The following is a 24,681-nucleotide window of genomic DNA, read 5'->3' on the forward strand; positions in this document are numbered from 1 at the left end:
TTGAATACAGCCATTTGTAAGGATATTGCATCTCTAACAAAGTTAGAGAGGGATCATTATATAAATATAGGACGTTTTTACTGTTTTTCTGAGTTCTCCTTCCCACACCCGAGTCATTCAGCATTCATACAGCCACAGACTGCTGACAACAGGAGCCAAAGGAGTGCCTGAGGCTAGCAAAGCTGGAGTGGGTCACAAAGGTGACAGAGCCCAATTCCCAGGGGTAACCACCAGCATGGCACCCACTGCTGAATTATTCATGGCAAATGACTGTCAGTGCGTGCGAGAGCAAAAGCCCTGTCTGTCCTCCTGCAAAGGCTGGCAAGAGAAGGAGAGAAAGAAAACACGGATAGAAAGCACTTAGGAAGCTACATCTCTTATGTACATCTCTCATATACATCTCTTAGAGCGTACTGCAGCTAGGTCTGCAGAATTTAAAAGGCTTGCTCCAAATTTTACATCTATTCATTAAGCATTTTTCCCTCCAAAGCAGTTGTTTCTGTTGTGAAATGCACTCTAAGGCTGCAGTATGGGAAAGCAGCACTTTTTCCTCTATTGCCGAAGCAGTAAATGTACTCTAGGTCAATGACTTTTTAATGAATCAGTGTTTAGTGGTCCATTAGATCAGGGAATCACAGAATGGCTGAGGTTGGAAGGGACCTCTGAAGATCATCTAGTCCATCCCTCCCGCTGAGCAGGATCAGCTAGAGCACTGTGCAGGATGGCATCCAGGTGGGTTTTGAATATCTCCAGAGAAGGAGGCTCCACAGCCCCTCTGGGCAACCTGTGCCAGTGCTCTGTCATCCTCACAGTAAAGAAGTGACACCCATATTCAGCCAGAACTTTCTGTATATCCCACAATGAGGAAAACAAAGCAAAATATGCTTCAGAATACACTATCTGTGAAAATCAAATACAAAGTACGTGCTATCTTTAAAAAAAGTAGAAGAATGAAAATGCCATTTTTTGGGAAGACTTTCCTGTATGTGTATGGCTAGACTTACAGCAAACTCCAAGAGGAAGAAAGAGAGAAGTATGGCTTTTAGGAAAGGAAGTGGAAGAATTTTTAACAAATACTTCTCAGAAAGGTAACCTGCCACCTTGTTTTATCAATTCCCAGCCTCCAAGACTGAAACAGACCTGGAACACCAACAGAAGCTTGCTATGTGCTGAAATGAGCAATCCCTTTTTTTAGGTAGCATCAGATATTCTTCAGGAATAAAAACGGTTTAATAAACTGGAATTATTGGACAGTTCAAAAATGGTTTGTGAAAACAAAAACCGAACATTTTCCACCTAGTTGTACTGTTTATGTTTGAAAAATGACATGCAAATGGCATGTGCAAACAATTATGTAAATGTACAAGTGCAATACACCTACTTTCCTGGAAAGCTAAGACTTTTTGTCTTCTCTTTGTACGTGTTTGACATGTACATGTCTTGGTACACGTTACAGTATTCCCCAGCCCCTCCATGGAAATATAACTGGAATTTCTCCATTTATAGTTAAGGTATTCTATGCCACATCTTCTTTCAAAATCCACCAGTAGAGCCAAACCTTATTGTCCTATTCCACTAAAAAGCTAATATTCTGTTCTCTTGAAAAAGACTTGATGAAATTAAAAATAGACTCAAGGGAGCAAATACCTCAAGGGCCTGTCCTTAGGGAGCACAGAAATTTCTTTGTAGGACTCCCATCTAGTTGAGCCTCATAACTCAGCCTGAGTGGAACAAGGAGGGTGGCTCCCATCTGAAAGTTAATGGCTGTTTGTCCCTTTCTCCCGCCCTGCAACTGAAGACGATTTATGCCTGGGACCGAGACATCTTTCAAAGCTCTTAAAAGAGGTGTATTTACAATTTTTGTTATAACTCTGGATCCTCTTTTATAAATAGTGCAATCCCTTAGACAATGTTCTAGACAGTTCAGTTACCCAGGTCATTAGCTGATTTCCAAATCACCGCCTAGTCGGCCACACAGAGGCTGAGCAAGGCTCTTGGTTCATCCCTTGGTGCAGGCAGCAACTGCAAGAGAGGACCTTTCCTCCAAGTCAGGCACACCAGGACTTTTCCTCTAAGTCAGAAGTTGAAGTTTTGCTATTAAACACATCATCCAGAATGAGCTTTTCTTTCTGAGAGACTTGTTTCCCAGAGATCAGAAAGAGTGCCAACAAGATTTTTGAGACAGAAACAAAATATAATGCCACTAAAAAGCCAAGGCTGGATTTTCTCCTGAGCAAATACGTGAAGAACAAGGAAGGTTTTGCCAGTACCATGACAGACAGCTTAAACTCTCTAATGAAATTCTACAAGTTAATGGGCAAAATGCCTAAAAGCCATACACTTTTACAAAGAATCCTCAAAATCAAACTGCATCACAGCTTAGCCTACTTAAAACTTGGAGGGTCTTAAGCTTTATTTTAAAGACCTCAGCCCTTCCTCCTATAAAATGGAGAGCTAATTCTACTGACTTTACAGTGGTGAAGGCTTTTCATTTCTCTATGACAATCTGTTTCTGTGATAATAGGAAGAAAAAAAGAGAAAACAAAATAAAACAGCTACAGGAACAGACAATCTTAAAAAAAGTATAGGTAATGTGTGACGCTTTAATTTTGGAATTAAAGTTACCTGTACCAGAAGATCCCTGAAGCTCGGGATGACTGGAATGGCACTGCTGGAGGTGGCACTTGACAAGACAATTCGTAAAAGAGCTTATTGCTTAAAAGTACTGATGCTTTTCTGAGGCCAGTGATTTGCGAGGTTGGCGTTTTGAACAGTTCCCCAGGTATCTAGCACTTCAAACCTCAACACACTTTACACACGGTACCTACTCAATCACAGTGTAAGGCAAAGGTGGTGAAGTGTCAAAAGGGACAGCAATAGATCCGTATTACCCCTTCAGATCTCGCACAGAGTCAATAATTGAGGACTGGGATTTTCTGTAACCTGCAAATGGATTCTGTGCACGGTAACCCATTACAGGAGCTGGGAAAGGCACTGCTCCCCAGAGCGTCAGGGAACAATTTTCCAGGTTTCTTTTCTGTAGCCATTGGTAGATTGCTTTCAAGTATGATTAATCAATTAATGCTTCACAAAGGTAACTATTTTATTGTCACTTGCCATTAGCATGTCCCTTTCTGACATGTTTCCCCCCAGTCTCTTTTCTCTACTACGTGACCATAAAATGGTTCCCCTCCATGCTGTGACTGTGCTACAGAGCACGGCTGTGGCTGTAGCTCAGATAATTTAGCTAAGTAGCTCTTTTGTCTGGTAACCCTATAATAAGAGTATTTTTCAAGGTAGATGGAAAAGAAGTGCTTGAAAATTAGAAAAAAGCTCCCGTGGTTTTGTTGCTTGGTATTACTCAAAACAATGTATACACAACACGAAAGTTTCAATAAAATAGAGTGCAGAATGATAAACAATTGACAGGCAGGATAAAAGGCTATTTTTCTTTTCCTGCATGAAGTCTGAACTGCTGGAATACATTAAAATGAAGCCAAAGCCTTAACTGATTTCCTTTGACAGAGCCTGTATTTGAGACTGGGCTCAGTGTATAAGCAATCTATAATAATAAATCCTGTAATAAGTAACTGTTTTCACATATCTTTGAAACACTACCACTGTTCTTTTATTTTCTTGGGGAACGAGACTCAGAATTTCCATCCTCAGAAATCACCATTCTCAGGGGAACAATGTCTCCCAGCAAAGCTGACAGAAGTTCAGAGCTCTTTGAACACCCCAGAAGACCACAATGAAAAATCAGATTTAGCACAGCATATAAATACATTCCTAAGACATCAAGTCTGCTAATAACTTAAGTAATACAGGGAGCAGTTATTTTTAATTTTGGAAAGATTCACTAATTTACATAATTCCCAAAAGATGACTATGACCCCATACGAAGACAAGACACCTATTTTTACAGACCTACTAACTGCTTGTTTAACAAATACAGTGGGAAATCAGACTAAAACAATTTGTTTTAATGATGGAATAGGAATATTTCAGCGAAAGGTTTTGGATGCCACATCCCACATCACGAATACCTGCCAGAATAAAAAATGAGTAACTTGAACCAACATACATCCCACTGCCTCTACCTGGCCACATCCCACAGCTGGAGTTGGCTCCCTGTTTGGCGCCAGCTGTCTCACTGTGTCTGTGACCATGAAACCATCCAAGCAGCTCACCATTACATCCAGCTCAAAGGGAAATGGAGTAAACCACAAAAGGGTTTAATAATTCAATTCTTCTTACTGCACTGAAAAGAAACAGCCAGACTAAACTTGATGAAATTAGAATAATTCAAATGATCATTTAATGCGACTATTGCTTCACTAAAAGGAATACTGGAATTTAAAGAAAGGATCAGAAGGATACGAGCGGTAAGGATGCCTGCATTTATGAAAATAGAGATAGAATAAAAAAAAAACCCAAAACCAAACAAACAAAAAACAAAACAAAACAAAACAAAAACAGAAAAAAAGAATACTGTTTATTAGCACTGACAAAGTGTTCGTTCTCGCTCATTTTTGGTACAAAATGTGGCTATAGTCCAATAATCAGCCTAAATGCAACTTGTAGCCAAAGTAAGAGAAAGCTGTCCAAGTGCATGTTAAATCTTAATACTGAAATCATTATAAATACATACACAACTTGATCAGTGGCTCTCTCCCCACTAGAAGTCTCTGATTGACCTCCAGTCCATCAGAGCTCACAAATTGTCACTACTGAAAAAGGAGACTGGGGATATTTTTGCCTGATTTTGGGGGTAGTGACAGACTGAACTGAATTTGTTTGCTTTTTCCTTTTTATTCTTTTAAAACAAACTCTGATATCAATGTAGGTCCTTCCTGTTCTTCACTTTAGGCAGGACAATGATTTTCATAATTTTGTTTTCTGTGTTGATAAGGTTTTGCTACAGGAAACAGTATCAGGATGCAAAGGGATCTTTATCTTTACAGCGGCTGCAGGAAATTTCAGTTTTAGATCAACAGTCTCCTTCAGGCATCATTGGATGATCCTTCAGCCCACTAATTTATGAGGAAATCTTCTATACTACATTTTAAATACAGAAATGCAGAAAAAAAAAATATTTTCCTATATTAAAATTTGGGAAAAAAATTCAAAGCAGTCAAAATATCTCGTTTCAACATTTTTCATGATGCTTCACTTCTTATTCACACCAACTCAGTTTCAAATTTAAGGCCATTCCAAAATTTAAACTAGCAGGCTAAATCAGTTACATTTTGAAAACAGTTTTGAATGATTTAATGATAAGTATCTTTTAGAATATATGCAACTATACTGAAACTTTTGAAAATCTAGCCTGACATCCTGAAGAGCATTTAAAAAATAGTTTTTCCCTGTCTATGTGAAAGGAAGATTTATTTTGGAACACACATGAGGTCTAGTCTCAGTTTGATGAAGTGGCCATTTTTTCCAATTAAATTATTTTTCTACTAGGATATGACTTGCATTTAAATTTGTTATGTTGTACATTTTTAACCTTACACACATGTAGATATTGTTTTAAAGCATCCTCAATAAAAGGGATGCTTGGGCTTGAAATGTCCATCTTTAGTGCCATAAAAGCGTGGAAATGTTAAAAACTGTACATCTTTCAAGTATGTGGTATTCTGGTACAATGAGAAAGGAATCTCTGTCTCTTCTTCCAAGCACTTCTCAGCTTTTAGCATATTTAGGTATCTTGTGTTTAACCACCTGAAAAGCTTTCTGAGGAGAACATGACTGGTCCAAAATGATGATGGAGGGATCTGAAAACCAGGGGAGTTCAGACAAATGTGAAAAGAATATATTTGTTCTATTTACTTATTTATTTATTTATTTATTTATTTTTATTTTTTAATACTAAGTTGTTTTCCCAGAAGCATTGGCAGAGAACTGCAGTCAATGGCATGGCAGGGTGCTGATACCTGGAGCTTTGTTGCATGCACACGGGCATGTTTACATGACCTGGGCTGCACAGTGAACAAGCTATTGGGCCAGCGCAGCCTGCCAAGAGGCCAGCTCATGCACAGGGAAGCATTAATCCACCTACATGTATTTTGCTTTTTGGAGTTAACCTCTCCAGTAGTGCAGGGACATATAAGTCACCTGCTGCTAATTTGGGGGTCTTCTCTTGTGTTGTTGTTTAGTTTGTTTTTAATTATTATTGTTATTGTTATTATTTTTGTGTTAAGTGGCATAGGTGGGACAAGTCTGTCTTTACTTCTCACTTCTTTCTGACTCTTTACTTCTGGTGACACTGATTTTTAGAAGACGAATAGAATGATATTGAAGCATTTTGCTCTTGGGGGTGATGCTTCAATATCATCCTCCTGCTGTTAAGATGTTACTCAGTTTCCCAGACAGGTGTCTAATGCCATCTGGTGCTTGGGCCATCTGATTAGTGCTAGCCAATACAACAGGCAAGGCTGATGGAGTAGCTGTATCACCTAAAATTCCACTGGATGATCACTGTTAGGCAATTCAATGCTTTTTCTAGTACCACAACTGATGCCTGCTAATGACTGAGTGGTTGCACCCCTTGGCATCAGCTTCCTGAATCTCCGTGTGAACCCAGTCTCTTCCCTGATCTGGCAGTACTATGGCTAGAGCTCTAGGAACCCAGCAGCTAAACCTGTGGGCTGGGGGCTAAAACACACACACAGGCAGATTCAAAAGGTGTTTGAGAACCTCTAAACTAGCCCAAGAAATAAACCATCAGAATCCAGTGCAAGCTGGGAGGAAATGTCTAGTCTGATTGACCAAGCAGCTCTAGATCTCTGTCCAGATTGTACATGGCACAGGTATTTTGATCTAAACTGTTATCAAACAATGATATTTTGATAAGCTGTCAAAGCTACTTTTGCAGTAACTAGAAAGCATTATTATGCCAAGAAAAAAAAAAAAAAAAAAAAAAAAAGAATGATGTTCAGTCTTTCAGTCTTTTTCAAATTCTGGAGAATATCCTACAAAATAGAAAATAGAAAAAAATCCCTCACATTAAGTGTACAGTGTAGTTTTTCCATATTGTTGGGAGACTGGCTGACCTGCAAAGACGCAGTTGGTTGTTACTGTACACTCTCACGGCTACATGAAGCAATCTTTCAGTTGCTGCTAAGTGATAGTGACATTCGGTTCCACTAAAATGGTTAAAAACAGCAAGTGTGAAGAGACTGTGCCAAATAAAGTTGTTTTGTCTCCTAATTTATGACCCATGGATCTAATTCTAAATTCCACAGGATTGAGTAAATGAGGCACAGCTTTAATCCATCAAATTAAAATCTACATTACCACAATGTGAGAAGGCAACTCCAAAGTTCATCTTTCATGTTCTGTAGATCTAGTCACTAAATATAAAATAACACACTGCAAAGTCTGGTCTTGATAATGATGCCTACTTCTCAATGACATGGTAAGGCAAGGAAATAGTATACTCATGCCACATACAGCTTTTACGAAGCGTGATCTTATTTTCCTTATATAAAGATTTACAAATGTATTTTTATTATTTATAATTATTATTATAAAACTGTAAATATTAATTTATCTTTACAAATACATGTTTCTATATATATTCCTTCCAGTAAATATTACATAAATTTACTTCTCCTCTAAGAAAAATTAATATATATATATATATATTTGCTTTATTCTTTTCTGTCTATAGACACAACTTCATGTCTCTCTCCTGCACTTGAATGATGCTTACGGATATACGCCTACATTGTGTCAACTTAACTTCAACCTTTTTAGAGCTATGAAGTTAGTTCAAACACTACGGGCAAATAAGTCTCACCTTAATGCTTCTATTAAAAAATAAACATTTGGTTTAAGTTAGTTGTTTAAGTTTCCTTCCTCATCAATGCAGAAAGAATGGTACCTTAACTGCAATTCACCCCACGCTGATGCTTGCCTGAGATGTCTGTGTTACACCAGTGTTGTGTGTCCTTTTTCACCGACTGCAGAAGAAGCCTAACAGACTGCTTTAGACTGGATGAGATTTATCCTGTTCAGTGTTTGTTCTGCTCTTACAGAAAAAATTGCTCCACTCCTCACACCCTTCTTACAAAATAAATCATTCAGCTTCTCAAGTAAATCCCCTTTCTTTGGTGCACTGCAGAGATGATAGGCTCATGCAATGATAACGTCAGGACCTTTTTGTTCCCTGGGCTGAGTGTGAGCATGTCTACACAGTACCGTAGTTGCTGGGCCAGGTAGTCCAAGTTTTCTGAGGCCAGGTTATGCAGGCAGCAGTATCGCAAAGGACAGATCAAACCTGAGTATTACTGTTGGCAATATAGCGTGCAAAAGGAAGAGAGAAATGTTGAGAGTGTCAAGTATCTTACAGGTCCTTTCTTCCACCTGCCATACTCCATGTCCTGTAAGACGCCGCCTGTATTTGTATTTTACTTAACTATGCTATGTTCCCTTTATAATTAATGGAAAGAAGCCCACAATTTTGAGTCCAATTAGTATTTCCTTAAGCTGAAAACTTACAAGAAATCAGGTAAATCACATCCTAAAACTTCCCATTTGCCTTTTCACTAAAGAGGGTCTAGGCAGGCAGCTCTGAGCTAGATGTCTCTGCACGTGCAGGACAAATCCCTGTCCCTCTTCAGCCCTGCACTGCGACAGAGGGATATATATGGAAGACTTGCTGAGCAGGTCCAAACTATATGTACCTAACAGACTGAAGGTCATGCTCATTTTAGAATTTATGTGTTGTCCAGAAATACGAACCTGTTATGACTAGCATTTATGAAGTGCTGGGAAATGCGGGGGGTGATGTGGGCAGAGGCCAGCACTGCCTTGAGGTTGGTACCCTGCAAGCTGACCCAGTCACTTTAATAGAGCTAAAGTCAATATTTGCCTAAGGTGAACACATTCTCTGCTGTTAAGCTTTTATGAAGGAGAGGGGGGAAAAAAGAGCAAAAAAGAATAAGAAGCCCCATTTGGATAATGATTTTTTATGGCACCAGGAGTGGTGAACACTGTCAACTAAATGTTCACCTCTTCCAGAGTTAACAGAAAACTTTCTGTTTTGTTAAAAGAAAATTTTACAAAGAGATTACCTGCTAGCTTTTTGACTACCGTATTGGAAAACTGAAACATGTGCATGGGTACTTTCTAAAATTACACATTAAATTACAAGTTTCCTTCCATCCAGAAGATTTCATTAACTCCTTACAAAAACTACATGTAGATTTTAGTTGTCACTTGTTGTATGAGTATTTAACATTAAATGTAAAACCAGAAAACATCCAATGACAAAGAATGTGGTTGCTCACAATGGCCAAAGTTGATAATCCTTCACAGTCTTACAGCATTAAGAATTACAGCAAAATCTCCCCATCGTCTCCTTGCTGGCCTTGCCCAACAAGAAGAAACACCTCTGTGAAGCCAACAGGCCCAACAGGGCTCCATTTCTTAGGGACTGGCTAGGCTGTCCCACCAGAAATAAGTGTCACGAAGCCCTGAAAAGCTGGGAATCTTGTTAGTGAACAGACTTGCTATACCTGATGCTTCAGCTTTATCAATGGTAACATTCATTAATTAACCAACTAATAGAAGTAACTTCTTCTGCTTGCAGGCAGGAGTTATCACAAATTATTTATGAGGATTAAAAAGGTTTTCAGAGTGAGGTGTGATGACTTTTTTGCTAGAAACTCTTAAGTGTGTTTGATATAGAAGAAAAAGGTGGTTCCGACCTGTCATGCCTCAGTGCCCTCATATCAACATAGACTGTGGTTGGATCCGGTCCAGATGTTCCCTGTAAACAACAACATCAGCTAATCAGAACCTGAAGGCTGGGAGGAGAAAAGAGATTTACCCCCCGAATAACTGAACATTCATTTCACTGCTAATTATACTAATCAAACGACAAGTTATATTTAAGCTGTTCATCAAACAAAGCTCAGCTTTACAGAGTCAGCTTTACAGAGCACCTGGAAACATACCTACCGTCAGGCACGTGTTACCTTGTGGTTGGAAAACGCATCAAGCGGCCATACCATTTAACCAAACACATGTCAACAGAGGTTTTATTTGCTACAAAAGGCCAAGTATTCAGCATGTGGATACATACAAAAATGTTAAACACATTTTGCCATAGAAAGGAATGCAGAAACGGCAAGAGAAGACATAGTTTAATGGCAGAAGCACATGGTCAGGAATGTGAAGCATGGTTTACTGAGAATCTTCCACACATGCAACAGAGAATATATTTGAAGCTAAAGATATTAAAGGTAGCACGCATGACACGAACCAGTGTGGACTGAAGATCTCTAAGCAATTATTCTGTTCCTTTTCGGTCTTCCACTGTATAATTTAAAGCCTCATTTTATGTCATAATATTTAGTTACTTGAACAATAGTAGGCTAATTCGAGTTTCCTTTTATGCAGAGATGATAGAGTCTTTTAGGCCTTTCCACCCACAGCTTTGCTGCAGACTTCTAACCTGCTATGATTTTCCCTTATCCAAGACTTCAAACTCATCACTACAGAACATCATTGGAATTTTCAGTGCTGTAGTCTAAGGCTCTTTTCTCTGCTGCATAGTTCATATCGCTGCTAAACAGAAAGCTAGAAGAAAAACACAACTTCATTTCTGAACACTGGAACTTTGGAAAACTTTTTTTTTCTTCTTTTTTTTCAGCAGATAAATTCACCTAGCCTAGGTAGTGTACAAGTGCAGGAACTCCTTTATCAGTTATTTAGATCTTAAGTATTTAAAACAGCAGACAGCATCAATTCCCAGTGATTTCTGTTCTGTTTGGGATATATTAGGGTACAATTCTTCACATTAAGTATGTCTGGGGCTAAATTTTGTGTTTCTGCAATGCTGGCCAGTAGCTCCATGATTCATTTAGCACTAAAAAGTGTGACAGAATTCAATGAATACATAATTTTGTATCTAAAGGGGAAAAGAGCTACCAGTACTGATTGATACTTACTGTACAGACACTGATAGTGACCCACCACCAGAGGAGAAAAAGAGTAATAGAGCTGCACATGCATGTTAGCCTCTTTAGCTTGTTATACACAATACAAGATACAATATCCTCTCTAGCTAGTAACGACACAATTTTGAGTCTACTAGTAAACTCAGCAGTGTAACAGACTAGTGCTGAGCGGAGAGCTTATTTCAAATATATGCAATGTTAAAAACAAAAAACGAGAAAAAAATTGTTTATTTTTAAAAAATAAAACTAAACTTGAATTGGATTATAAAATAATGAAAATCAAAGACAATCACTATGGTATTTGTTATTTTCAGTGTGAATGAGTTACAACAGACAACTAATATTTGATGAAACCTGCATCCAGATAAAGCTATAATGGACTTGTATATAATTTCATAGGATCTGAAAATCCCCAAATCTCCAGACTCAATTTCTAGTCTGTCCCACTGTTGGAAGCTGATAGGTGGGTATTGAGGGAACATGAAAATCCCCTACCTGCTCGGCCAGCTTCCCCAGCCTGTGAGGCTATAGCAGCAGGAATAGCAGGGATGAGGGAGAGAAGGAAAGAAGGTAACACAAGACGAAAATAATAGTAAAAAATGGGAATGAAGGGTGGGAGAAAAAAAAAAGAGGAGAATGCAAAAAGCAGGGAGTAAAATAAAAAGAAAAACAATGTCAAATACAGGAATCTTACAAATTAACCATTATACCATTAAAGGTTAAAAAAAGTAAAAAATGAGGTGTCAACATTTTAGTAGAGCAACAGAAGAGACAGCTGTAGACTGCTAACCTTGGACAAACAGACTTAAATGGTTTTAGGACACTACAGACAATGTTGTTAGTGGAAAACATGTGTCTAGCATACTGATTTTTTATTTTTTGGTGAATAAGTCAGTAAACATTATGGCCCTGCTATTTTAATGCACATCCATTGAGACAGGGGTTCCAAGTCTGCCATTTCACTACTAGAAGTTTGTAAGCGATGTCCTGTGGAAACCATAAGTAAGCTCTCTTCTGGGAAAAAAATAATTAGTATACAATGGAGAAAAGAGAATGATACTTACAACTTGTTTCATACAGATTAACCTGCTCCTAGAGTGAAATAAAATTAAGGCTTCTTGCACAATCTAATTACTATAAGACCATAACTAAATGGCGTAACTTCATAGTTCAGTAACTCTTCATTCTTAGTCCATTTTCTACTATAAACAATGTAATACTTATATAGAACAGTAAAATTAAATACTAACAGAAACCCATCAGTTCTCCACCACGATCGATAATGCAGTGAAGAGACAAAACACAGTCATGACTAGTCCTAAACTGCTACCGTCATGTTGAATTCCTAACCCCAGATGGTTGCTGCAGGATTTAACCCTACAACTTGTGAAAAGCAGCAGCTCTGAGAGCACTGCTCTTTCACATCCCTTTTGCCAAACTTCTGAACCCCAGCAAAGTTAAAAACCACAGGAAGCTGCCACAGCAGCATATAAAAATAGGTAAATTTTGGATGTGGGGGAAGATGAAGCTTTTTAAGAAATAGGATGGATCTGCTTCTTACACTGCTACCCAAAAATAGAAATCTTACTAATAACCTAGGTTGAACACTGCAGTGTAACTGCAACAAAGCAGGGGAGTTGATGAAATTCATCAGTTATATAATTCATTGCTTGTGACTATACTGCAGGTCCAGAGAGGTCTTCAAGTGTCTGAGCCTCGTACTGATTTTATCTAAGGCACTAACAAACAGCAGTTGAGGTCTCAGCATTGTTTTAAAGAAGCAAGATCTTATCCAAGACCTGAGTGACTGACTCAATTTGTCTGTGCACATTTATTTTGTGAGATAGAGATGGAGCACATCTGTAACACTGGTAACAGGAAAACCACAACATAACCTCTGTTGTGTCTGATACTTAGTGAGGACAAGTGTTCAAGGAAACAAAATGGGCTAAAAGCATATTCTGCCTGAAAACTCATACATCATCAGTCACATCCTTTGGAATAAATAAATGTCTTGCCCACAGGATGCCACCAGGGAACCATGCGGGGCCGATGCAAATCTCTGCAACATGCCAGGCATTTATTCTCTGAGAAAACTTTGCAGGTCAAAACTGCACCAAGAACCACCATAACAATTAGGAGAGATGACACTGTGCCAGCACTCAGCCTGCACCTAATCTCCACTGCAGTTAAAGGCCTAGCTATGTGCTCTCCTCTCCTTCCCTCCCCAAAGTTAAAAACCATCTACCTGGCAAACAGAAGTCTGAAGAATTTAAAAATAACTGTTTTGTTTCATTTCGTTTTGCTGTCTAGGGCTGTGGCTTCAATGTTTATACTTCTGAGCCTACTCCTGCTCCAGTGATGCTTTTTTGATGTACATTTAACAGTTTCACATATGCAAGCACAGCAGCTGGAGCTGTGAAAAGAACTTCAGAGCATGACTCATAGTAAAGGTGGGAAAACAGAATCTGACAGAGCTCACCCAGAGCTGCAGCACAGTGCAAAGTGTGAATCATACACAGGGGGTATGGTCGCCTGCTGCACTCTTCTCATAGCAAACTCTTACTACTTTTAATATGGGGAGTCCTCAAAGAAGTGCAATCTATCACTAAGGATAAGGTAACATTATCTTTAACCCTTAAATTTACTGACAAAGTTCCCTTTGCTAGACTGTGACGGAGGGATTCATTTCATAGTTTCAGTCGTTAGAGAAGCAAGTGTGCAGTGTAAGGCAGGAAGTATCTCCAGATGGTGATGAATCCCAAGATGGGCACCTGAGATCAGATGAATGACACCGTCCTTGGAACCATTTCTTTATCTCTACTATTGATGGACAATAGATAACTAACTTAGTCCTAGTGTCTAACTTCAATGTGAATTAAGTGAAGCCAGATGAATCCTGCTCCCTTGCTCTAGCTTGCACATTTTCAGGGATAGCTAAGGAAAATGAATCAAAGTTTATCCTCAACTGAAATTACATAGCAGGTTGAATAAAATTCTACTATTCATTTTGAGTGTTTAAATAGAAATTAGCTAAAATCCTAGAAAACCATCTGTGCTGTTGTAAGAAAGGGGCTACTTTTTGTATCTATTTCTCTCTTTATCTCTTGAGAATGCAAAGATGCTAGCTAATGAGAATTAGAATATGCTGGATGCCATCTTTTCATCTCAGAAATAGCTGGACAATTATCGGCGACTGTACAGTCATAGAAGGTCAGACATTAATGGTATTTAAGTCCCTAAAGATGGAGAAAATTATTTATTTTCAAAAGCATACCTCTAAAAATCTAGTCCAAAGAGATTACATCAAAAGACACATAGCACATTTGCTCTAAATTTGAGAGGAAATGAATACAAATGACAGAACATTAGTCTGTCAGTGATCCTAATCCTGAAATTATGATTCATTTGGTAGGCTAAAACTCTTTTGTACCAAAGAGATTATCATAATGATTTCCTTTGCAAAGTAATCTTTAATAAAAGGTCAAATTCTGCTGTGAAGTTGTATACACATACACACAGACACATCTCTTCTTCAAACAGCAGTGGAAAACAGTGAAAGCTTTTTGAAAAATCAGTATATTTTCCCCTTGGAACACCTAAACCTTAATTTAACCAAAAAAAAAAAAAAAGAATTTAAAAAGGTATCAAAAATCACATCCAGTTTGCATTAGAGGTAGTCCGTGGAGAAGAAATCCTGGACAGGCTTTTTGCTGGTACGGGGCTGCAGCTGAACAGTGAGATGTGTTTAGAAAAGCGATAAAATAGATAAGATAGATATAAGATTTAGAATGACACTAGAATAGGCTGGATCACAGTTGTTGCTGTGAAAGATGGTGTCCCAGGAAACACACACTGACCTCACAGACTATGTAACTTGAAAGAAAAAATGGAAAGACAAATGCTATCGACTCAAACATGTTTAGAAGTATTTTTATGCAATGTGAAGCGTACAGAAATCGTGACCAATTTCTGGAACATACTGGAGACAATGTTAATTTAAGGAATGTAGTTGACCAAGGATTAAAATTCATTCTGCTCCTCAGCCCAGAAAACAGAATAACCCACAAGCTACTCTGGAGTATCACTAGCCATAATCTTCCAGAACATTTGGAAAGAGCACTCAGTCTAATTCAGCATTCAGTCTTTGGCAGTGCCTACTACCAGATGCTTCAAAGGATGCAATCCTGTATCTTTATATTCTCTGTCAAAATGACATGTTTTATGGTAATGCTCATGAGCATTATTACATCTGTAGTTATATTTCAACCCCCTGTAGAACTTGCCAAACTACTCCTGGCTTAAAATGCTTCAAAAAGCATTCTACTTGGAAGGGTAATGTTACCAAATATAGACTGTTCCAAAATGGCTTTTTTTTTTTTTTAATTCTAGCCACACCGTTCTTTAAATTATATATGGCTTTTAGTTTGTCCTGTGAATTGAAATGTAAAATCTTAGTACAAGTAAATGAAGCCTGGCACTAAGCTATATGATCAGCCAGGCTGTTAATCACCTTGCACCAGGATCTCATTGTGTGCTGTTCTTAAATTCATAGCCAGTATTATCAATAGCATTCCTTCAGAGAGTTATCCAATTTTACAGTTTGTTCCAATATGCTTCTCCCACCCTCTTTTTTTCATTGCTGAACATGACTTTATCTGGTATGGAACATCCCTTAGGAATGTCCTAGCTGTGTTCCCTCCCAGCTTCTCGCATATCCCCAGCCTTTTTGCTGGGTGGGGGAGGCAGACAGAGTGAGAAACAGAGAAAGCCTGCCTGCTGCATGGCACTGTTCAGCAACAGTGAGACCACTGGTGTATTATCAGCACTGCATTAGTCACAAATCCAAAGGACTGTGCCAAAAGTGTTGCTATGAAGAATTTAATTCCATCCCATCACAGGCAGACCAGTACAATATTATTTCCAGTGAGGCTTACTTGGAGCCCTGGGCATTGAATCTGGGTTAGTGTCATTTGCGTGATTCTATTACTTGTCCTGAACAAATGATTTACCTCCTAGGTGAAGCAGCCACTACCTCACAGTCCAGACTCCTGCAAGTCTGAAAGGGAGACTTTCAATAGTGGCAAGCAAACTTCTGCCACTGATTTGTCCTTGTTATCTTCATCCTTGGTCCCTATATGAACCAGAAGCCAGTGGGAGGTCATGGTATTTTTCAGAAACAGCTCCAACTCAGCTGGCTGAGGAAGCTGGTGGACCCCATCCTGGTCTGTCAGAGAATTCAAAGCAGTTGGCCATGGACGTATGCCATCATTTCCCTCTTTCCCCTCCTCTGCTGGCACTTCAGAATGGCTAACAATACAGGAATGAATTAGAAAACTATTGTTACCAAGTAATTAGCCCATCTTTCTTCTCTGACCTCCCTTTATACTTGAGGGAAAATGAAAGTCCGCCACAGGTGTCCTTGCTGCCTGCAATACTCCTCCCAGTGAACTGTTTCAAGTTGCTTGGATTGCTAACTGGGAAAGCACACCCACCCACGCCTGCTAATTGGCCTAAGCTGGTACCTTTCCAAATTATGTTGTTTCAGGTCAGAGTGCCTGAAGATTTCCTAGAAGTTTTCTGAGTTGTCCTCTCTGCCTCGTCACCATATAGCAGTCTAGATTTGGAGAAAGAAACAAAGAGGCCTGTATCTTTGCAAAGAAACATCCAGTAGAAGAGAATTCAAAACTTGTGTCAGTGTTTTTTCTTCCAAACCTATGACAAAAACATGGGGAGCATGTTACTTGAGTACACTGAAGTTTCTAAAAAGATCTAAAAGATGCATTTTTTTCTCAAGTCTATTTCTTATTAGGGAAAAGATGTTTAAAAGGATCCAAGTGCTGCTTTTGAGACAACAGGAGACTTTCTTGAATTTTTATTCCTGGAGAATATTTATGGCAGCAATTACAGAATGTCGAACCACAGAATTCTATGTCTAGGACACAGAATGACTTTTAACCCTGCTCAACTTTGCCTTGTCATCTGTTTGATAATAATAATTAAAGTTGCCCTGGGCCAAAGGGATATTGTGCTGAAAGTCAGAGAGAAAGCAAGTAGTCGTGGAGCTATGGGATACCTTCTGTATTCATTTTCTGATAGTGTGCTGAACAACAAGGTGACTTTTAGCCAAGGCCTGATGAGAGCCATGATTCTTCAGTGATGTTGAACAGGGCAAGAGGTTAAGGCAGGCATAACACACGGACATATTTGTCTGTGCTAAACCCATCACCAGTATCAGCCACATTTTTTTGAATAAAATAAAAAATCTTTACAGGGATGACTGTCCAAATGCCTTATTTGTAGTGTCACTGAGAAGATCTGTTCTGGCTTCCACACCTAAGCAGTTATGTAGGTCACATGCATAAGAAATTCCTTAATGTAACCCAAATGGATATGGAACTTCCCAGACTATGCAGTTGCCAGTGCAGAAGATTATTTCTGCATGATTTTAAATGATTGTTAAGTTGGAAATCATATATCTGAGTAGGACACCTGTGGCACTATTATAGGGATAATATGTAAGGTTCTGATACCAGATTTAGAAGGACAGGAAGAGATCAGGAGTCATAAAAGTGAGAGACAGATCAGGAAAGAAGTCTTAAGATTCTTTATCTATTTATCAAAGACTAAGATTTGTATTATAATCATGAAAGAAATGAGATTCCTTATTCCAGATTAGAAAAACATACTAAAATAAAAAATGGCTGAGTCTAACACCACATGAATTTAAACTAGAAATAAGGCAGACATAATTAAAAATTGAACACCTTATAAAAAGGGAAGCTTACTTTCATCACTTGGAGTCCTGAAAGATAAAATGATATGCTATAATTCAGCCTAAAACTATTTGCTTGGTGTAGCTATCACTGGGTGAAAACCTAGAGGCTATTCAGATCAGATAGTTACAGTGCTCCATCTGTCCTTAAAATCATGATTCAATAAAGATTCCTGGAGGTTAAATCCCATATTATCCCTGGGTACTTTCTTCTGATTAGTGGATCAAAACAGAATGAAAGATGCTGCAAAATAATTTTTTATTGTAAGCAATAAATTGCATGCAGAAAAAAAATATATATAGTTAATAGTAAGGACTGGAATTATTTTCTAAACAAAAGGAATCAATTTTGTACCATATTAAAAGTAAGCACTTGCAAACTGGATTTTACATTACATAACTAAATAATATTTTTGGAGTACAGAGTACACATTCTGCCACTACCATGCACTTTTCTGAATTACTGTATTCATGGGCAGGATAAATGCTATGAATGCAACATGAGAGGGATGAATAGTGTTCACTGACGAAGTAACAGAAGTTACCACCTGTATATGCAAGAAGAACATTATAAGTACTACATGCATTTTCTTAATATGCCTACAACAAAGCTGTCAAAGGGAATACAATGGATATTTCTTAGTGGAAACCATTTTAATTTGAGCCTAAGTTAAAACTCTTACCTGTAAACAAAGTTAAAACTCTTACCTGTAAACATATAGCCAGGTTAACTCTACAGCCAAGTGACGTGCTGACTGCCCGAGGATGGAGACCAAGGTCTTTAAATAATTTTGAAAACGACTGAGTAAGAGCTATCCGAGGTCGTTCTTCAGCCACTACTACACATGTCCGTACTCGTGAGAGGTCCAGTCCCCTTGCCTAAAAGGAAGATAAAATGTAACAAAGGCCACAAAAGGGCAGACTTAAAGAAAAAAAGGTCAGTAGCATTTAACTGCAGGTATAATGATTCAAGATGGATAGAGGGTAAGGAGCCGGTCTAATTTCAATCTTTCCTGGAAGCCGGATGGCCAGATGACAGTCTAATAGCTGTAGACGAGCAGACATACTTGCTTGGCATTTCAGCAGGAGCATTTAGGAAGAGATGGGTATGCTCGTTCTGAAGGGAGGCAATGCTATTTAGCAGTATTAATTCTGAATGCCACTGAATAACAGCAAACAGGAAGCATTGACTAGCCTTGGAAAAACTGATTAGGAAATTATTAACTGAGGATGGTAAAGATTGGAGACATCATAAAATGTTAGTATCCCAAGATCTAATTTATTTCAGTAGCATACTGGAAATTCTAGATTATTTCAGAAATGTAACTGGCTACCTGGCTTTTAATTCTGAGCTAAAAATATATATATATATACACCCTCCTTCCCCTACAATGAGGAAAATCCAGTTAAAGCAATATGGTACTAAGTATGTGATTATTTAACTATATGGATCAAAACCAAACTAGTACCTCATATAATCATGGAATTCATAAAACATAATATACAAATGTATTTTGTATATTGGGTTTCTTGAACTACTACACCTCTGTTTTCCAACATATGCCTACTAACACAGACTGCAACACAGATCAGAAAGCTTAGGTAAATAAAAGCTTTTCCTTGATGTTTAAAAGCCTTGTGATCTGAAACAGAACGATTGATATTAATATACAGCCTCTGGCAAGGAATAATATCAGTTCTGTGGAAGCTGCCCTTGCCCTCTGATGATTTTCTCCTCAATGCATACATTTAGCACGGCCACTCCGAGCAGAGAAGACCCAAACACTGTGCACATGGCAGATTATGCAGAAGGACTGAATTACTCACCTTCAGTGACTCTGTTTGTGAACCCAGTCCCTTAGTACAAAGCTCCATGACCGAATACGAACAAAAAGTGTCTCTCACTTTGTACTGACTCACAGCAAGAAGCCACAGAGCAGGATTGGTCTCCAGTTCTGAGGGAGGAATCAAAATTGACTGGTGTCCTGAATAAACGCTGTAAAGATACAAGATTTGTTAACACGTGCTAAATGCTTGTGCCTGCAGATGTTTACAAGCTGTGTGGCACTAAAACATAAAGATTATCAAAATGTGCATTGATCCATGGCAATGTCTTACAGTTCTCTACAGGTCCAGTAGTTTAACTTCAAGGGCCAAATTCTGCCTTTTGCTGTACATTTGGAATCTGTGAGGATACGAAGAGGAATGCAGGCAGAACATGCTCCTAAAACACTACGTTACTCAAAGTGCCAATGTGCGTTGCTGTTAGAACTTGACTGAAGAGAGCAAAATAGCTAGGTTATTGATGGTGCTAATAAACACTATTATAATATCAACAAAAATTATGTGTTGCTGACAAATAATTAAGATTGAGTAATTACCATTTTAAGATACCTTGATTAAAAGAGTTCTTGATTACTTAACATGGAAATAACCTCTCTCCTGCTGAGGCAAGCAAGCGGTTTGCAACCATTTTCAGGGATGTAAATCTGGCCCCACTTCAACAATACTTGGGGCTTTACATTTCTGATGTGAAAGTTTAATGAACTTTCAAAAACCAAATATTCTACATCTTTTGTTTTTTGGATACCCAGGAAGCACAAGTATTGAGAAAGATACTCACTAGGGTCCCTGAAGGAAGTAATTATGTCAGAGCTAATTCCTTGCTACCCAAGACTTTTCCCCAGGGAAAATGTATTCCCAAACTGATGTCTTTATTTTCTGTGGGTCCTATGCTGTTCACTCATCTCAAGACAGACAGATTTACCATCACTTTTACAGTCTCCATCACATCTTAATCTGTGATTTGTAGATATTTCAGATCAGAACAGTCATAGCATAAACCTCCCAAATCATAGAAGTTCTGAAAAAAGACCATAAAGCCCCAGAGATTTATGATGCACAGGAGAGAAATTCATTTGTCAGATGAAAAACTGAAATGCCAGCTTGGTAAAGTAAAGCTGATGCTTTCAAATCCAAGTGCCCTAGGTAAGACACCAAATGGATCTTTATTTTCAGGAATGTGAGCATCTCCATCACATTTGATATTAGGAAGAAAAGAAGATACACACCTGGCAATTTTTGAAGATGTGCTGCTCACACAGTTTCCATCCTTGGTGAATGAGTGCCTCCTACCCCCCACAACTGAGATCAGAGTGCTTGCAAAAGTTGTGCAATTGGGAACAATATGCGTGTGACCTGTATGTCTTTATGTGGTATGGTAAAGTCCAGCCACAAAGGCAGTTAATAAACCAAATAGTTTCGGTCTGCTTTGGAGTAGGAGCCAGCGGATGTCATGGAATATGTATGAAATACAGTTCAAATAATTTCATTTATCATGCGGTAAAATTTTATTTTGTCCACGTTTGCTTGCCCACATTTGCGCCACTCTTGGTGATTCATAAGCTGTGACTTGCCACGAAGAGACGTGTTCTCAGATACAGTTAACATAACCACTACAGCACTCGATGGTCAAATGAAGCATTATGCTTTCATGTTGCTTTTATGGATTCAGAATAAAGTATGGCTGAACCAAGAGTATGCGCTTCAAAAGTGTGTGAAAAGAGATGTTGGCAAAGCTACCAAAGCCTGAAAGGAGTACGTCCTGAGTTCAGCTGACAGATCAAACCCAGCAAGGGAGTAGTAACAGATTTTACTATAAATATTACTTCACTCTTTCTTTCTCAGCCAGTTCCATTAAGTTTTTCAGATTTGCCTTCAAACCCTTCCGCCTGTCCCTGAACTCTTCTAGTTAATGTGACCACTATCAGGAGAAAAAAAATTCTGCACAATCAGGAACAGGCTGCCAAGGGTCAAATATTGTATGATTCAGAACTGCATTAAGGTCCCGTAAGTGCCACTTATTCACCCGGACAGAACATCCCCAAATAAGAACAGAATCAGAACAAACTGTATCTCTGTACTGAAAAGTGCCCACACAAACTAACGGAGGAGAACACTTGTTACCTGGAGTAGAAGAATGGAACATTGACTCCAAGTGCACCTTACCAGAGGATAGTCCAAAATTTGGGAATACAAATTCACAACTAGGACAAATCTTCCCTCCTCAGCAACACTAATGAGAGAGGGTGAACTGTCTCCCCCTCTTGATCAACTTATGCTAAACAAGAAACAAAGAAACATGTTTTTGTTCTCCCTCATGATCCCACCAAAAGCCATGCAACAAAGCATGAGGGAACCTGGATTTGGATGGGAATAACCCCATCTTCTTGAGATTGAGGGAAACAAACACACTTATGATCAGACCAGGCAACAGCACACTTTTACCAGAAATTTCACTCTGATTAGAGTTTGGGTTTTTTTTGTGTGTTTTTTTTTTTTTTTTTTTTTTTTTCTGATTTATTAGATAAATGAAGATACTGCTAGTGCCTTTTCTGAGTTTTATAATCCCTCAGAAATACTGAGTAGTTTAGAATGGAAATGCAGAACAGCAGGAAATATGGAGCAGGAGGGAAACTTTGTATTGTGCTGAAGCTCAGATGTGTGCTGTTCTTGCCTACAGTGCATAAACCTACAGAAAGACAATACCATGCCTGGAAATTTGATTACCAACACAGCCTTTGCCGACATAGCTGTGGTTTAATAAGCCATGTGCATCATCTGATTTGCTAGAGTAGTTGGTGGAGCTAGGAGAGGAACTACAAAGACACATTTCTGGGGGGAACGTGCCAGTTCCACAGCTGAACCGGTTAATGCAGCACCTGGCCACCATGATGTCAGCCACCACTTGGCTCGCCTTCCTGAATTAATCTCAGAAACGCTGAGCAGGTTTTGTGAATCACTCCAAGCAACAAAACATTCCTGGAAGCCTCAGTTCCTTGTGAATGTTCAGACTTTATGCCTCCACATTAACCCCAAAGAAGCTGTATGTCACCAGTGCTTCTGCGGAGAGAAGCTGAGAAATAGAAGATACTCCCTTGTACGGCTGGTTGAAATGCTTCTACCACTCTGGTGATTTCAAATCGCTGTGAAATGTTACAGGGTGTTGGCTTAGCATGGAAACAACAATTGAGCAGAGTGCTTGAACAGACTGCAGTTGTGGAAGGATGCTTTGGAGGATGCTGGATAAAGCTGTATACGGTCCCAAACGTACAAAAACTTTTGTCAACTTAACCTCTGTGTAATTCTAGGTAAGGTGGAGATGATGTATGTCAGGTACATCTAGATATGAAACATTCTAGGTGTGGTAAAGCTAATCCTGAAAATGCATAAAGGAACAAATAGTGCTATCTCACCTTTATAAAAGAAGACAGCGATCAAGGGATGATTGAGCTGTTGGCTTTGCTAGTCTCATACTGGAAACAAAACAATTGTGGTGAATGCTGTGGCACTGGGGGGATCAGGTGGGATATTAAGAAAAGTTTGCGGTTTAAATATAAATTCTGGAAGCTAAAATTACCATTCTGAAATTGAAACAGTACACAAGGTATTGGAGTCGGAGCAATTTTAAAATTTAGTTATGTAAATATTGGGAAGGAACTGAAACAAGATCCTTTCTTCCACTTCTGTAGAAATCTGTTGCCACAAAAGTGACTTTCTCCTGATATAAGCCTTATAACAGCAGTAGGCACAGTGTAGAACTGCAGAGACTGTCTGACAGTCCTGGACATCCCTGTCATTTTTAGGAGTAAGCAAAAAAGAAAACAAAAAAGGAGACTGACTTCAGAGCACCCCTGCACCTGTATCTGAGCATTTTTACATTTGTAAAAATGACTTTTGAGATGCAAACGCCAAGTGAAATGCTGAAGTAGCTGAGGTGGGAGACCCCCGGTTAGAAATGCTGTCTTTCTTCAGAGGACTACAAAGCAATCTGGAGGGAAAAAAGGATTAAGGTGGTGGACAAAGCCCTGGATTTTGGCCGTAAGTGAAAAGCCCTGTCTGCCTGCACTGAGCAAGGGCTGCCCAAGGACAGGAATACTCCAGGTAAACACACCAGAATGTATTTTGGTACAATGGTGCCATCTGATCACAGCTCTGGTTCCACCGCCTGGCAGGCTGTTCTGGCAGCATACGGCAATGCCTGGAAGGACATCTTGGCACTTACCTGTTCCACTGAATCAAAGATTTACCCCATGTTGTGCTAAGGCAGATTAACAATAAACTCTGAGGTTTTGATTTATAGTCCCAGAAATTTTAGCAGTGCAATAAATGCTGACAAACGGCAACTGCAATTTGGAATTGCATTCTGGCAGGCTGCTAACACGCTGCTGCCCTCACTTCTGGTGTCCTTCTGAGGTGGCATTAGCTGCTTTGCTACTTGACTGCAGGAGGCAGGTAGGTGCTGTCGGGTCTTTTAAGTATATGCATTTAGTTTCTGCATTTCTATGGGTGATATTTTGCTCTTGGTGATGAAGGACAGCAATGGGTACTTGGCATTTGGTTGGGCCCAAAATAATTGAGTTGTTTGCACGTAACTTAAAGTCTGCAAAGGGAGTCAGCATGCCAAGGGAATCTCAACAGGATTGAGCAAGAGCCTTCACAATCATCTGGACCAGAGCTGGTAGAAAGGATAAAACAGGCCACAGGGAAGACTGTTGGGACATATGTTTCACCTAAATATCATAGGGCTTGGGCTAACGTGAATCTTCAGTTCTCCTGAAGACCTGGGCACTTTTGGAGAACTACAAAGATGAAAAAGAGCATTCCCAACCTGGCATACAGTGCACTACGAGCACTGCTGCACACGGTGAGCACATAACCAGTCAGTTCTGGAGACGCAGAAATATCTCACAAAGTTCAACCAACAACCGATGTAGAGCACAAGGGATCATTGTGCAGAGCATGCAGATCTTCCAGGAATGGAAAAGACATCAGCCATAAATCTTGGTAGGTTTTAAGTGCTGAGAGCAGGTCTGGACTTTACAGGGAACCAATGAGAGTGGTGCCATAACCCAGCACCCTGCTTTAACTCGAGCT

At 39.1% G+C, this 24,681-nt stretch overlaps 1 protein-coding gene across 5 annotated transcripts in view; it reads right to left on the reverse strand.

The window, feature by feature from the left end:
• Window positions 1-24,681, reverse strand: part of DIP2C (disco interacting protein 2 homolog C) — a 311,140-nt gene that overhangs the window by 20,001 nt on the left and 266,458 nt on the right. For 3 of the 5 annotated variants that reach the window (XM_082752326.1, XM_082752324.1, XM_082752323.1), the window contains 4 exons: window positions 19,573-19,741; window positions 18,454-18,624; window positions 11,466-11,495; window positions 9,717-9,778 (listed from right to left, as the gene is read on the reverse strand). In XM_082752326.1, coding sequence (XP_082608452.1) covers window positions 9,717-9,778; window positions 11,466-11,495; window positions 18,454-18,624; window positions 19,573-19,741 — 432 coding nt within the window. The remainder of the gene's footprint in view (window positions 1-9,716; window positions 9,779-11,465; window positions 11,496-18,453; window positions 18,625-19,572; window positions 19,742-24,681) is intronic. The other 2 variants (XM_082752327.1, XM_082752325.1) reach the window with 1 other exon arrangement.

Source organism: Aythya marila, assembly GCF_965140915.1.
Source record: "Aythya marila genome assembly, chromosome: 2".
Lineage (NCBI taxonomy): Eukaryota > Metazoa > Chordata > Aves > Anseriformes > Anatidae > Aythya > Aythya marila.